The sequence below is a fragment of the Quercus suber genome, unplaced genomic scaffold (assembly GCF_002906115.3).
Source record: "Quercus suber isolate HL8 unplaced genomic scaffold, Cork oak 2.0 scaffold_55, whole genome shotgun sequence".
Classification (NCBI taxonomy): Eukaryota; Viridiplantae; Streptophyta; class Magnoliopsida; order Fagales; family Fagaceae; genus Quercus; species Quercus suber.
The window spans coordinates 77348-92866 of NW_027069520.1; the positions used below are offsets into that span (position 1 = coordinate 77348).

General features: G+C 36.0%; 2 protein-coding genes and 1 long non-coding RNA gene across 3 annotated transcripts; 2 read left to right on the forward strand and 1 right to left on the reverse strand.

Moving 5' to 3' along the window:
* Positions 1-1035: 1035 nt before the first annotated feature.
* Positions 1036-2124, forward strand: LOC136067006 (uncharacterized). The gene is made up of 3 exons (XR_010628535.1): positions 1036-1374; positions 1467-1545; positions 2024-2124. It is a non-coding gene; the product is annotated as an uncharacterized LOC136067006 (long non-coding RNA).
* A 434-nt stretch (positions 2125-2558) lies between these two features.
* On the forward strand, positions 2559-6355 carry LOC112006450 (squamosa promoter-binding-like protein 13A). The gene is made up of 4 exons (XM_024038720.2): positions 2559-2660; positions 3139-3654; positions 4715-4848; positions 5469-6355. The coding sequence occupies exons 2-4, from the start codon at positions 3239-3241 to the stop codon at positions 6086-6088; spliced, it is 1170 nt and encodes a 389-aa protein (XP_023894488.1). The 5' UTR covers positions 2559-2660; positions 3139-3238; the 3' UTR covers positions 6089-6355.
* An 8103-nt stretch (positions 6356-14458) lies between these two features.
* Positions 14459-15298, reverse strand: LOC112006398 (uncharacterized). Its single transcript, XM_024038674.1, has 2 exons — positions 14848-15298; positions 14459-14655 (listed from the first exon to the last, which is right to left on the reverse strand). The coding sequence occupies exons 1-2, from the start codon at positions 15296-15298 to the stop codon at positions 14459-14461; spliced, it is 648 nt and encodes a 215-aa protein (XP_023894442.1).
* Positions 15299-15519: the final 221 nt, after the last annotated feature.

Sequence of the window (15519 nt, forward strand, 5' to 3'; positions counted from 1 at the left end):
GCAGATGCAGCTTAACAAAGAATGTAGTACTACAAAATTTATTTATGAATTATTCTTATACAATTGTTCTCACTTTTCACGTATTCATTGATGTACACTCTACACATACAACATACACAATTTCGCATGAGATGCTCATTTTTTTTTTTATTAGTGGCCATATTTAAAATGCAAATAAGTAATGTATATAAACGATATATAATGAGGAGTGTGAGAATCAACCCTTTCTTAGTATCATTCTAATTTTATCGGATGTGTCAAGTATGAGTTTGGATACTGCTTATTTTATTGAAAACTGAAAACAATAAAAAAATATATATTCTGATTACTGTTCACATGAACATTGCACTATTTATTTACCTTGATGCACTGTTTATGTTCCATGAATAGTACACCAGGCGCTGGTCAAAAAAAAAAAAAAAAAGAAGCCAATCACAGACGCTGGGCTCCAAAATGCAAACCAAATGCACCCTAAGTGTATTTTCTTTTTAAATAGCTTTTGATAATGGATGTCTTGAATGAATCCCTAATGGGCGTCTTGTAATCCGTCCCAAGCAGCTATCAGTAGGCATCAACAAGATTGACAACAAAATAATCAGAGTAGATTATGGGTCCCCTGCAGAAGTAGATAAAATTTACGGACACAAAAAATTTAACAACAAAATATAATACTTATTGATATAACAGATTATAATTAGTAGTAATTTAAAAAGTAATGTCAACAATGAGTCGAGATGAAAACAATACAAACTTACCACATCAGGAAAAGGCAAAAATATTGTCAATTTTTTTTTTTTGTGTCTCCAGCATTGCTCACAAAAATAATCATTAGAGTGGGAAGATAGTCCATCAAAAGTATAAGGCAACTAAAATTAGATTCCAATTCCAATTCCCTTTGAGCTTCAAGATGGGGTTTCAAATTTTGAAGTGTAGCTTTCCCACTCTCTCCCATAGGAGCGTGGACTATAGTTCCCAAAACCCACGTAGTAAAAGAAACCCAAAAAGAAAGACATGCCATGAAATGTGAAACACAATGCCACATGCTTTGTCTTAAGCACCCATCCTTGTACTTCTTTTTTTTTTTTCTTTGGCTTACAAAAGTTGAAAGCAACAACAGCCTGTCCTCCTTCCTTTCTTCAAGACCTACCTACAATACATTCAAACAAACAAAACCCTAAATGGAAAAGGAAAAAAAATATTAAAAAAAAAACTAGAGCTTGCTTAGAAAAAACCCAACAAATCTAGCTATAGACTTATAGCTCCTCACACTTCCACTATTATCTTTTCTCTCTCAATATTTCTCTACCCATTTCAATACATTATCCATTCTCTCTTTCTAGGCACAAAAAACCTTCAATTGCATTGTGCTAACAGGTACAGTACTGAATGATTCTCTTTTACAAGTTCTTTTCTTTTTGTATTAACAAAAAAAAAAAAAAAAAAAAACTGACTTTGCTACTTTAAAGTTTGTAATGCAATCCTTGTCAGGGAATGAGTGGCTGGAAATAGCAAACAGTCTTCATTTTGCTGTAATTGACTGTAACTGTAAGTACTCTCTCTCTCTCTCTCACCTCTTTCCTCTTGCTGTTTCTTTATATGTTATATTACTTCTTTATTTCTGGTTGGTACTTTTCATTTTTAGCTTCCAAAGTCCTTGGAAGTCTCTCTGCTATTCTACTTCTATTCTTAGCAGTCATTTTTTTAATTAAAAAAAATGTAACTTTCTGATATGTTTTCTTATATTATTACTATTTTTTTTGGCTTTTATTTTAACAAGAACAAAAATTTTGTGATGCATTTCAAGGATTCCTATTGTTTCACTTCTAGCTTTCCTTTTACTTTCTACTGTTGGTTTCTTTGAAATTTTACAATTTGAAGGTCCCCAATAAAAGATTTATGTAAATTAATGTTTTTTTTAATCAATTTTTAATTTCTAACACAGTGCTTATTCTCTAAAGACTGTAATTTTTGACTTGTTGCTCTTGTTTTGCTTGATGCTGTCATGAAATAATTTCTCTTTAAGGGTGCCTCAAATTCATAGTGAAAAAGAGAAGCTTAAAAGGGTTGTGGGGGTGAATAGAGGTGTTTGGAGAAGTAGAAGAAATCTAGAAGTGACAGTTTGTATGGACTGGAACTTGAAAGCACCTTCTTGGGATTTGTCAGAATTGGGACAAGGAGCATTTCCTAACATAGAAACAGTTAGTGGGTCAAGTAGTTTTGGAGATCATAGAGCCCAAAGGGGGGATTTTTCAGTTGACTTGAAGCTTGGTCAGGTGGGAAGTTCAGGCAATGAGTCAGTGAATAAATGGAAGGAGCCTGGAGTCTCAAAAATGGCATCACCACCTTCAGGGTCATCGAAGAGAGCAAGAGCAGCCAATAATGGAACTCTGCCAGTGTCATGCCTAGTTGATGGATGCACCTCAGATCTTAGTATTTGCAGGGATTACCATAGGCGCCACAAGGTGTGTGAGCTCCATTCAAAGACTCCACAAGTAACCATCTGTGGTCAGAAGCAAAGATTTTGCCAGCAGTGTAGTAAAAAAAAAAAAAAAAAAAAAAAACTGACTTTGCTACTTTAAAGTTTGTAATGCAATCCTTGTCAGGGAATGAGTGGCTGGAAATAGCAAACAGTCTTCATTTTGCTGTAATTGACTGTAACTGTAAGTACTCTCTCTCTCTCTCTCACCTCTTTCCTCTTGCTGTTTCTTTATATGTTATATTACTTCTTTATTTCTGGTTGGTACTTTTCATTTTTAGCTTCCAAAGTCCTTGGAAGTCTCTCTGCTATTCTACTTCTATTCTTAGCAGTCATTTTTTTAATTAAAAAAAATGTAACTTTCTGATATGTTTTCTTATATTATTACTATTTTTTTTGGCTTTTATTTTAACAAGAACAAAAATTTTGTGATGCATTTCAAGGATTCCTATTGTTTCACTTCTAGCTTTCCTTTTACTTTCTACTGTTGGTTTCTTTGAAATTTTACAATTTGAAGGTCCCCAATAAAAGATTTATGTAAATTAATGTTTTTTTTAATCAATTTTTAATTTCTAACACAGTGCTTATTCTCTAAAGACTGTAATTTTTGACTTGTTGCTCTTGTTTTGCTTGATGCTGTCATGAAATAATTTCTCTTTAAGGGTGCCTCAAATTCATAGTGAAAAAGAGAAGCTTAAAAGGGTTGTGGGGGTGAATAGAGGTGTTTGGAGAAGTAGAAGAAATCTAGAAGTGACAGTTTGTATGGACTGGAACTTGAAAGCACCTTCTTGGGATTTGTCAGAGTTGGGACAAGGAGCATTTCCTAACATAGAAACAGTTAGTGGGTCAAGTAGTTTTGGAGATCATAGAGCCCAAAGGGGGGATTTTTCAGTTGACTTGAAGCTTGGTCAGGTGGGAAGTTCAGGCAATGAGTCAGTGAATAAATGGAAGGAGCCTGGAGTCTCAAAAATGGCATCACCACCTTCAGGGTCATCGAAGAGAGCAAGAGCAGCCAATAATGGAACTCTGCCAGTGTCATGCCTAGTTGATGGATGCACCTCAGATCTTAGTATTTGCAGGGATTACCATAGGCGCCACAAGGTGTGTGAGCTCCATTCAAAGACTCCACAAGTAACCATCTGTGGTCAGAAGCAAAGATTTTGCCAGCAGTGTAGCAGGTACTAGTTGATTGATGGTATTAGTGCTTTCCTAGTGAAAGTCACATCAGCTATGCTCTTGATTACTAAAATTTGTTTTTAGGAGTGTGTGTTCTGTAGTCCTTTTGCTAATATAACTGTAATATACTATTTCCTAATTGTATAGTCAATAAAAGTGTGTGGACTAATTTCAATAAAATTTGTTTTTAGTGTTCTCTGTCCATGAGTATCTCTGGTCTTACTTTGTTTTAGAGGTGTAAAATTAAGTACCCAGATTCTGATAGGAGTATACTCTCTGTGTATAGATATAATAGCTTGATAAGGACTAGCTTAGTATACAGAGAACTTAAGTTTAAGGAAAACATGTAATATCATATGAAAGACTGAAACTATTGACAAGCTATATTTTTCATCTAAATGTCTAGGAGCAGTCTCCCATGTCCGGTCTTTGTGTGATATTGAAGTCTGTATTTTTTTTTTCCTTGACCCTCTTTGACCATTCATTACTTTGGATTGGATGGTTCATCTAACTAATCTCATCCCTCTAATAGAAATTTTGTTTAGTTCTATATGCTCAAAAGTAGTTTTTTTTTTTCATAAAATCCTTGCTGATGACTAGCTCAGATTGTTTTTCTCATGTAAGTAAAATAGGGAGGTGAAAGAGAATATGATTTTAGATTGGATAGAATTGCATAAAAGAATACAAGTCACCAACCTTAATTAGTTGATGAAGATCCATAGCTCAGATTCCTTTTCGCATTGTTCTTCTCATGTAAGTTAAATTGGGAGGTGAAAGAGAACATGATTTTTAGATTTGATAAAATTGAATGGTATAAAAGAATACACGTGATTGACCTCAATTAGGAGATGAGGATCCATAGTTGACCATAACTTAATTAGGACTAAGGCTTAGTTAAGTATTTTTTATCTCATGCACATATGAAAGAATTCAATTTTAGATTTAATTGATATCTCTATAATTGATTGTTTCTTAATTTCATATGCAAAGAATCCCCTTATCTTCTGCACCATTACCCCTTGCAAGCCTAGTTTCTAAATAATTCCATCACTCTTTTTGTAGGTTCCATTCACTGGAGGAATTTGATGAAGGGAAGAGAAGCTGCAGGAAACGTCTTGATGGACACAACAGAAGGCGAAGAAAGCCTCAGCCAGAAACCCTGTCTCGATCTGGGAACTTTTTGTCTAATTATCAAGGTTAGCTTTGATGAAGGCTGATTGAACTCATTTTCAGCTATGAATTGGCATGTGCACTGCGCACACACAAACACAAAGCTTTTAGGATGCAATTTTCTCTAAAAGACTAAAACTCTTTATGCTGAATATCCACTCAGCTGAGTGCTTCAATGCCAGCAATGATTGATGGTGAGATTTCATGACTCTAGGGGCCACTAGAGTCATTTCTAGATGTCAGTTCAATGTGTGTCATTCTTTGGCTTTTCGTACTAGACAAAAATTGTGATAACCAAAATGTTTTTCAATCTCTACAGTGCCTCTTTTCAAATGGAAATCATTTTAACTGCAGATTTTTTCTTGAGGTCATTGAGTCCAACATGAATTAGAAATTTGCGTGCATGTTTAGCATATAACTTTTAATATGTTTACTGTTAGTTATTTCTTCAAAGCTGCTTTAATATCAGTTTACAAACCCAGGTAGCTCTAATCCCAAAACTGATTCTGACTTATTAGAAGCATCCTTTTGGATGCAATATTATTTTTGGAAAAAGCACCAAAAAGACTGTAGATACTCCTAATTCTATCAGATCAATAGCTGACTTAAAAATTTTAGGACTAAAGCTTGGTTTTTGTTGTTTCAGGTCCCCAATTCATACAATTCTCTGGTACACATGTATATCCCTCCACCACTGTGATGAGCCCTGCCTGGACTGGAGTTCTCAATACTGCAGCAGATGCTAGGCTTCCTAACCAGCAGCAACAATTACAGTTACTTGATAAACAGAAACTATATCTTGGATCATCCCCTAGCACTAGCAGCTATATAGGAGGAGGGAAGCAACTCTCATTCTTGCAAAATGGCAGCACCACGCTCAACAATCAATTATCTCTTGAGGCTCCTGTCTGCCAGCCGCTTCTGAGGACCATTGCTTCGGAAAGTGATAGGGCTAGGAGCAAAATGTATTGTGACAGGTTAACAGCTAGAGTCCATGACTCGGATTGTGCTCTCTCTCTTCTGTCATCACCTCAGTCACAGTCATCCGGGCTCAATTTGAGTCATGTAATGCATCCTAACTCAGCCTCCCTAGTGCAGCCTTTAGGCCCAAGCCTACATGGTGACAGTACTTTAGAGCCAATGGATTCAGTTCTGGTTTCAAATGGCAGTGGTAATAATGTACATTGCCAGGGAATGTTTCTCATGGGGTCTGATGGATCACAGGGAAATCAAACCCCTCAAAATCTTCCCTTTCATTGGGAGTAAATTAAGGTATTATTTTCTTTTACTTTTGTTGCATAATGAATCCAGATTCTCTTGTTGATGATCTTAAGAATTTTTCTTGTTTCATTTTTTTCCTAAAGTTGAGATGGTTGGTTATTGAATTTCTTTCATTTATGAACATAATCACACTACTACCCTTATGTTTCTCAAGAGTAACTATAATGGATTCTGCATTGTAATGTTGTGATGATTTTAAGTAATACTAAATTTTCCATATTTTTAAATTTCTATGGTTAGTCTTTTATGACAGCAACATACTTGGTGAATGCCTCTTACTTTGTTGGTTTTATACTTCAATAGTTCCCTAATGCACAGGGAATTTTAGTGTGCAAAATTTTGTTTAACTTTTCAACTCTGTAATTTCTTTACCTGCTAATAATTTTTTTTAAAGGAGAGAGAGATGTAAAAACTATATTAATGCTGTATCTGAACCCCCCCTTTAGGTACAACAACTTGGAGCTTTATGATGTGCTATTCTTTTGTGGTGTGAAATTTCTGTTCTATAATGCACTTTTGACTCTACATTTTCCTAGCTCTAAGTAGTGGCATTTACCGTTGTCACATTCATATGTTAGTCCTTTTGTGCTTTCTTGAAGTGCTATCTGATTCTCACTCTTCATGTGAATTTCCTAATAATACTTAGCAACTATCCAAATAATAAAATGTACAAATACAGACATTAAATTGTATGTCCAATTGTTCATGTACCTTTTCAGCTTGACTAATAAAGCTGTTCTATAAAAAGGACAATGAATCTTGTGGTTTAATGGTATTGGTTGATTTTTTCTATTAATAAGAAAAAAAGAAGCGACATCAATTTTTTGGTACTTAATGATCAAATCAATCTCAATATTCAAAGATAGATGGAATGACTATTTTGAAAACAAATTAAACTTGGTAGAATAAAATGAAAATTTTAGACAATGCATATTAAAAAGTCATCTTTAGGGCTAAAAATATAATTTAGTCTAAAATAAACTAATTATCTAATCTCGTCCAAACAGGTTAAAGAAAACACCAAGACCATTTGCTTGTTCAAAAAATGTCAAAGAAAGCACCAACCAGTTCTTCTACGGACGCGTACTCTTGCTCATGCTTTGACATAATTTACACATCTGTATAATTGGAATACATCATTTACATATGGTCCAATCATCACTCGCCATATGTTTAAGTTATGTCAAAGTATGTGGTCTTAGACTTTTTTAACACCAAAGGATACGCAAAACTCTGTTGACCTTGTGGAAGGTTAGTTCCAATCCAAAACTCCAATGCCATTATAGTTAGTTCCATCAGAAACTTGAGGACCTTTTGAGTTTTGACCAGAGGGAAAAAAAAAGGGGGGGGGGTAGGTTTGATTACTTGTGCCACGGTTAGGTAATAGGTACGCAGCTTGTGACTTGTGAGTGAATGCACGTATGCCTCCATTGATGCATAGCATGGCTTCGTTTAATAATAATATATTAAGAGTCTGTTTGGATACTGCTAATTTTATTAAAAATTGAAAACTTATTGTTGAAAACATGCAAAATATTTTTTAATGATGAATAGTGCCGTGGGTTGTGAACAGTGCCACTTATCTACTTATTTTGCTGAGTTTTTGACTGGATCATAAACAGTGCCGTGAGACTAAGCCAAAAAAGGCAAACTCACATATGCTAACATTTATTTGCCTGCAAACGCTAAAAGAGGTGTGCTTATTAGTTATTATACCCACTATTTGATTTACCTTTTAGACTACGAATAGTGAGCAGTGAAGTAATTTCGATTGTTTTCTATGTGTAGTTTTGTTTTATTTATTTCGGTGGAAAAATTTTGGTATTTGAAAGGATGGAAATGGCGATTTTTTCTATATCAGTGCTTAGTATAGTAGGCACCGCCAGCTTTAGAAAACATAAAACCCAAACCGAAAACTTCATTTTAATGTATAAAAAATATTTAATTTTGACTGTCTATTTTGTCAAGAGCCTTATTATAATTCAATTAGTTAGGACCTCATAGTGTTTCTAGTGGAAACAAGGGTTCAAATCTCTCTTCCCCAACTATCAAATTATATATATATATATATATTTTTTTTTTTTTTCAAAAACTAAAAAGTAAAACACTAAACCAAACACCATAGGGAGTATCAAATTATATATATATATATATATATATTTTTTTTTTTTCAAAAACTAAAAAGTAAAACACTAAACCAAACACCATAGGGAGCAATATTTTTGTTTTAAAAAGCTCAAAACAATTTTTGCTAGGAGCTTTGTAGCAACTGGCACCACTTGATGTTTTCAATGAAAACATTCAAAGTTCAAATCTTCTTACCCTCAATTATCGATGTATTAATAAAAAGAAGAAGCTTAAAACATTTTTAAAGACGTGTTCTCTAACATAAGTAATTATTAAGTATTTTGGGAGTAATGTTCATTCCTTTCATATAATTGTAGGTCCAATGATGGAGAGATCCATCATTCATGTTAAAGTTGTAAGTAACTAAGTATTGTTTCTAGTGTATTAGTATATAATTTCCCATCAAAATTGGAAAAAAAAAATGGTAAATCAATACTTTTTCTTGTCACATAATTGTGGGTTCCATTAATCAAAATTTATAGCGAGACCATTATGTTGGGGGGCGGGGGGAAGCATTACTCCAGGTGTATTGAATTATTTTTCATCAAACTTGGCTTACATCCTAAATGCATTTCTTAAATATGAATCAAGTCATGTAATCAATCAACATATCTAATCAAGTTACAGAGTTATTATCTATTTAATGGTATTAGATTTCTCCTTATGAATAGCAAACCTAACCAGAAATGCCAAAACGATGCTAATGGGACTAATGGTTTTCGAAGCACACATATCTCGTAATTTACAAAAATGCCACCGGCCCCTTTAGAAAACACATAAACCCAAGCTTAAAAAAGTTGAAAACTTCATTTTGAAGTTTTTCAAAAAAATAAATAAATGATATCAACATTGTATTTTGAGAATAAATTTTAAACACCGAAAACTAGACATTAAATCAAACACCATTGAGAATAAGAGTTTTTGTTTTTGTTTCTAAAAGTTGAAAACAAATTTTAAAAAATGTGCAATCAAATAGGGAATAATGCTCTTTTTTTTTTTTTCTTTTTTTTTCTCACATAATAGTGGGTCTATTATTGGTCTGTATTGTTTTTGGTTTATTGAATAATTTTTCATCAAATAGGCATACAGTTTTATCTTAAATGCCAAGGGCCTTGTAATTTTATTGGTACCTCCCTATTTACAAAATGCTTAGGAGGTTTAGGGGAAAAATAGTTCGAACTATTGTAACATTTTCAAAAAAAGAAAAAAAAAAGAAAAAAAAAAAAAGAAGCTTCATCTTAAATGCGAATGAAAGATACGTAATCAATCAACATATCTAGTTAGAAAACTGAGGAGTTATTGTCATTTTAATGGTATTAGATACTCCCTGTAAACAAAAAACCCAACAAAAAATGTTTAAAATGTTTGATGGATTTTGAAGCACTTATTTCATAATTTACAAAAATGTCATCCACTTTAGAAAACATAAGACCCAAGCTGAAAGCTAAAAGCATCATTTTGATGGTGTTCAAAAAGCTAATCTCAACATTAAATTTGGAGAATAATTTTCAAAAAATGAAAACTAAAACGCTAAAACAAACACTATTGGAAATGAGTTTTGTGTTTAATTTTTTTTTTTTTGGGAAAGGGGAATGTTCATTCAATTAAAGAAGTGAAATGTCATGATACAAAGCATCAAGTGCTAGTGGGGGAGAGTCCTCCATCCAGTAAACATCCTCATCTAAAGTATTTCTAGCATATTGGGCCAAAGCATGTGCTACTCGATTCCCACCCCTCCTAATACAGCAAACACTAAACCATTGCAAACCCCTCAACAAATGTCGAATATCATCCACAACATTGCCAAACGGTGAAGTGTTTTCCAAAGAAGAAGAGATGGCATTAATGACATTAATGTTGTCCCCTTCAATTATCATCCTCGAAAAACCAGCATCCACAGCAAATTCTATGGTTCTTCGGCAAGCAAGAAATTCTGCTTCATCACTTGGGCGCACCATCGAATCACTAGCAGTCATAGCAGCCATTACCTCTCCTTTTTCATTTTGAATAATTGCACCATATCGTGTTCTGCCTGACTCCAAAAATACAGCTGCATCAAAATTTAGTTTGTACGCCTCTGTTGGTGGTGGCTGCCATGTATCCCCGTTTGGTTGTTACCTCATCTGTGCATCCAGCCAGGTTTGTGTGAACTTGAATTCTGCAATAGACTCCTCAACCCGTTTAGTCAAGCTACTCAAGACCTTCATTTTTCCTCCATCCAGCAAGCAGTTACGCTGGTTCCACACTATCCACGCTTGGGTCCAAAATAACTCAAACTCATCTTTAGTAAAGTGCTCCAAGAACTCCTCCATCAAGTGCATCATATCAGACTGGCTATGTCTAGCTTTCTGCAACTTTCGAGAACTTCCAACCCAGATATCTTGAACCGCTGCACAATCCCAAAGTGCATGAATGGTGGACTCTATTTCCCTTGTACAGATCGAGCATTTATCCTCAGTAATCAACTTTCTTCTAGTCAGATTCGCTGCAGTTGGGAGGATCTTGTGGCAAGCTCTCTAGGTGAAAAATTTTATTTTGTTTGGGAGCCGAAGCTTCCGTATTGCAGTCTAGACATTTTTTGTAGCACATTCTTTCGATGTTCCACCCCGAATCATATCAATTAAGAGCCTTCTAGCCACATGATATGCGGACTTAACAGTGAACAAACCCCTTGAATTATGCAACCAAAAGATAGAGTTAGGGACATTTCTTCGGCTCAATGGAATTTGGCATATAGCTTCAGCTTCATCCCTATGAAATATAGCCATAATATCCTCATATTTCCATATGTTCAGCTCCAGATTAATTAGATCCGCCACCATCAACTCACCCTAACTTTCCTGAACCGAATTAAGGACTTTGTTTGTTGGGAAATTAGGCAACCACCTATCCTTCAATGCATTGAGTGAATATCCATTACCAACCCTCCAACAGTGACTGGATTGAAGAATTAGTTGTGCTGACATCAAGCTCCTCCACACATATGAGCAATTAGGGGATTCTTTAGCCTCTAGGAATGATGATCTTGGAAAGTACCTTGCCTTAAAACATTGATAAAGTAGCGATTCGTTGCCTTGAACCATCCTCCACCCTTGCTTGGCCAACATAGCCAAATTAAAAGCTCTCAAATCTTGAAAACCCATTTCACCTTCTTTCTTTAAAGCCGTTAGCTTATCCCAACTCTTCAAATGAATTTTTCATTCATTGCCATGCACACAACGCATCCAATTCAGTGTACGATTTCAAAGGGATTTGAAATACACTCATAGTGTATGTTGGTATGGACTGTAGCACAGCCTTGATGAGGATTTCCTTGCAAGCCCTAGACAACAACATGCCCTTCCATCCTTGGAGCTTCTTCCAAATTCTGTCCTTCAAGTATGAGAAGGTGTTATACTTAGCCCTCCCAATTAGAGTTGGTAGACCAAGATAGTTTACAAATCGATCAACCTCCTTTACTCCCAAAATCTCCAAAACCTGGCCTTTCTACCGTTCCAATGTATTACTACTAAAATAAGCTAAAGACTTTTCCAAATTGATACTTTGCCCAGAAGCTCTTGCATACGTTTGGAGGATTTCTGCTATAGTTTCTCCTTCAACCCGAGTTGCCTGACAAAATAGCAATGAATCATCTGCAAACATAAGATTAGTAATCTTTGGTGCCCTTCTACAAATGGAAACTCCCTTGATCCTCCCTTCTGATTCTGCTTTTTTTAACAAAGTAGTAAGGCCTTCTGCACATAAGAAAAGTAAGTATGGTGATATCAGATCTCCCTGACGGATTCCTCTAGATGGATGAATCATACCATAAGGTTTCCCATTCACCAGAATAGAAAAGGATGGTGTTGTAACACAGCTCATCACCCTCTCTATCCAACTAGCTGGGAACCCCATCTTTTCCATAACACTTTGCAGGAAATGTCACTCAACTCGATCATAGGCCTTGTTGATATCAAGCTTCAATGCCAAAGAGCCCTTCTTCCCCTTTTTCCTGAAATGCATGGTATGAAGTGTCTCATAGGCCACCAGGATATTATCAGTGATCAGTCACCCCGGTACAAAAGCACTTTGTATGGGTGATATGATATGAGGCAGTACCTTGGAAATAATTTTGTAAATAACCTTACACAAACTTATAGGTCTAAACTCAAACATTCTCTCCGGATTTTGTACTTTAGGAATAAGCACAATATTTGTGTGATTAATATCAGGAAGCATGTTACCATTATTTAAAAAATTCAAAACAGCTAAAACAACAGAATCACCCACAATATGCTAGAATTTTTTTTTTATAAAAAAGGGCATTCATACCATTAGGTCCTGGAGCTTTTATTGGTCCTATTTGAAATAGGGCCACCTTCACTTCTTCAAGTAAATTGAGTGGACAAAATTTCCCGCATGTCATTAGTCACCCTACTCTCCACTGCATCCATGCACTCCTCTATCTGATCTCCCACTCCTGCATGAAAAAGGTTATCAAAGTAGTCTAAGGCTACCTCAACCACCTCCACCAATTTCGGATGCCTCTTATATAATTTTTCCTTCTTCTTTGTGATACTTTGGCATGAAAAAGTTTTGTATTCCTATCACCATGTTTCAGCCAATTTATTCTAGACCATTGGGCCCAGTATATTTCTTGCTTTTGCAAAAGTTCATCCATCCTTTTGCTCAAACTCAAAAATTCAGCTTTAGAAGCTTTAGTAAGTTTGGCCTTATTCAACCTGTCCAACTACTTTTGAACTTCCTTGATGGCAATAGTACCTGGATCAATTATTGGAGAACCCCAAGCCGTAAGGTCCACCCCATAAGCCTTTATTTTTTCCTATACTGCAGCCAAACCAACCCTATCTTCTCTTGCCTTCCCCCAAGCCTCCTGAATAACATCTGCACATTCAGCCCGAAGCAACCAAGACTCCCCAAACCTGAAACTTCTCCCACGTTGTTGCCTTGGTTGTGAAAAGGATTGAATATGCAATAAAAGTGGAAGGTGATCCGATGCATGAGATGACAAGTGCACAACTCTACTTAGTTGAAATCTATCAGTCCATTCTTTATTGGCAACACCTCTATCAAGGCAAATCTTAGTATTAGCTTCCCTAGGCCTCTTATTACTCCAAGTGTAGGGATATCCCTTAAATTCAAGGTCATGAAGTTGACAAGAACTCAAGGTCTCCCTAAAGGCTTCAATCTGTGAAAATTGTGGCTGTCTTGCACTCTTCTTCTTTGAGGCTTGTAAATATGCATTAAAATCTCCAATCACCACCCATGATCCCACTGCAAATGTTTGTAGATATTTTAAAAGTATCCATGAATTTTCCTTCTGTTGTGCATTCGGCCACCCATAAAAACTAGTCAGGTACCAAACATAACCATCTTCTTCCGTGACTTTAGCCAAGACATGGTTAGTAGTGAAATTAATAACCTCTAAATTCCCATCATTCTTCCACAAAAAAGCCAATCCTCCCCCAAAATTCGGACGTTTAACAATGATCTTATTTTGAAACGGTAAATTTCCATACAACTTCTCAAAACCTTCCCTATTAAGTCTAGTCTCCATCAGAAAACATACTGTGGGAACTTGCTCCCTCACAATCTTGTGAAGGCTTCGACTTGTCCAAGGGTTCCCAAGCCCTTGGTAGTTCTAGCTTAATAGTCTCATCGCTCCCGGCAAGGTTGACTCTCCATCCCCGCCGATCTATGGTCATTGCTATGCTCATCACTGTTCAATTTTCCTTTCTTAAAATTATGCTCTTCAACCTGCGCTTCATGTGCTTCATGTGACTCTTACTTGCCCAATCCAAGTAACATAATAGCCTTGGTGAAGCCTCCCAGTCCAAATTCCATTATGTTTATATAGTTCTAAGTACCTTTGGGCTTATAATTATTAGGCCTAAACATATCCGGAATTGAAGTAGGCATGTCCAGCTCCTGCCCTTGACGTTTTATTAGAATATCAACCAGTTGACCCTCAATAGGTTTAGAATTAAATCCCACATTATCAAGATCCTCATTTAAATTGGTGCAAGGCTGTCCATTCTCCTTTTTTTTGGGACCAGTTTCCCCACTATCTGAGTTTGAGCCCTTCACATTTATGTGGGAGTAATTACTCACGTTATCAATATGCGTGATTTCAGCAGTCGTTCCTTGAATCACGACCTCAGAGTTAATCACGTTGCTAGGGCTTCCAAGGTCAACCATGCTCGCCACTATCTTCCACATCAGACCACCCTACTCCACTTGTACAGAGCTCTTCTTTGCTTCAAATCCCGTGCCCTCCTCTGTGCTCACCATCTGACCAGTGTCTTTAGAAGCTGACGCTCTTTGATGGCCACCCATTACCCTGAGAAAATCGCCATATTGATATTCAATTCGGTCTCGCTTTTTCTCCACTGCATAATGGGCTGCATAATGCCTCAAATCATGACCTAAAATTCCACAGTAGTGACAAAAAATGGGTAATCTCTCATACTTAAAAGACACCCACGTTTTCACACCATCCTATCCAGTAATAAAATCTCCCTTTCGAACAGGTTTTGAAATTGGTAAGGCTACCCAGACTCTCATAAACATACAGATGTCATCTTTTCATTTCTTCCATTCCACCTCCTCGACCTCACTCAAAGGACTTCCCATTTCCTTTGCTACTTGAGGGGAAATCATATCAAATGGTGCATCCCATATTTGAACCCAGAGGAATGCAGACTTCAATCGAATATTTCCCATGGTCATTACCTTCTTCCACCGTTGAAGTAATAGTAGGTGATTGTCAAAGGACAAAGGGCCTTCTCTCAAAATCCTATCCAAATCAAACTCTGATTGAAATTCGAATTGGAAGAGATTCGGCCCTACTTCAAGAATTTGCATCGATTCATTCAAACCCCATGCTCGCCTAATTGTATTCTTCGCTGCTACTTTGTTAAACGACTTACATGTGAGGAATTTTCCAATCAAACTCAGAGTGCAACTTTCAATAGCTTCCAATCTTCCATCATCCAAGATAGCTATAGTTTCTTCCTCTTCAGTAGTTAACCTCATCTTGTCAAGCCTATCACACACAACATCCTCCATTCTGCCTTGTAGAAAACTAGATAATTACCCTTAAATTCATGATAATTAAATTCATTATTTAGGTGAGAGGAGAAAGCATTTGCTTCTAGAGTATTTTCTTCATCAAATGGCTGTTACAATTTCATCTTAAATGTGAATCAATGACATATAACCAATTAGCAAATCTCTTCAAGTTGAGGAATAATTATTCATTTAATAATATTGAATACTCTTGTGAACTG

Bases quoted from the DNA above. Each gene is read 5' to 3' on its own strand.
- LOC112006398 (XM_024038674.1), bottom strand. From the start codon at position 15,298: ATGGAGGATGTTGTGTGTGATAGGCTTGACAAGATGAGGTTAACTACT. The intron at 14,656-14,847 runs GTGAGGTCGAGG...GTGGAATTTTAG, and splicing joins GGAAATGGGAAGTCCTTTGA to GTCATGATTTGAGGCATTAT.
- LOC112006450 (XM_024038720.2), top strand. From the start codon at position 3,239: ATGGACTGGAACTTGAAAGCACCTTCTTGGGATTTGTCAGAGTTGGGA. The intron at 3,655-4,714 runs GTACTAGTTGAT...CTCTTTTTGTAG, and splicing joins TTTTGCCAGCAGTGTAGCAG to GTTCCATTCACTGGAGGAAT. The intron at 4,849-5,468 runs GTTAGCTTTGAT...TTGTTGTTTCAG, and splicing joins CTTTTTGTCTAATTATCAAG to GTCCCCAATTCATACAATTC.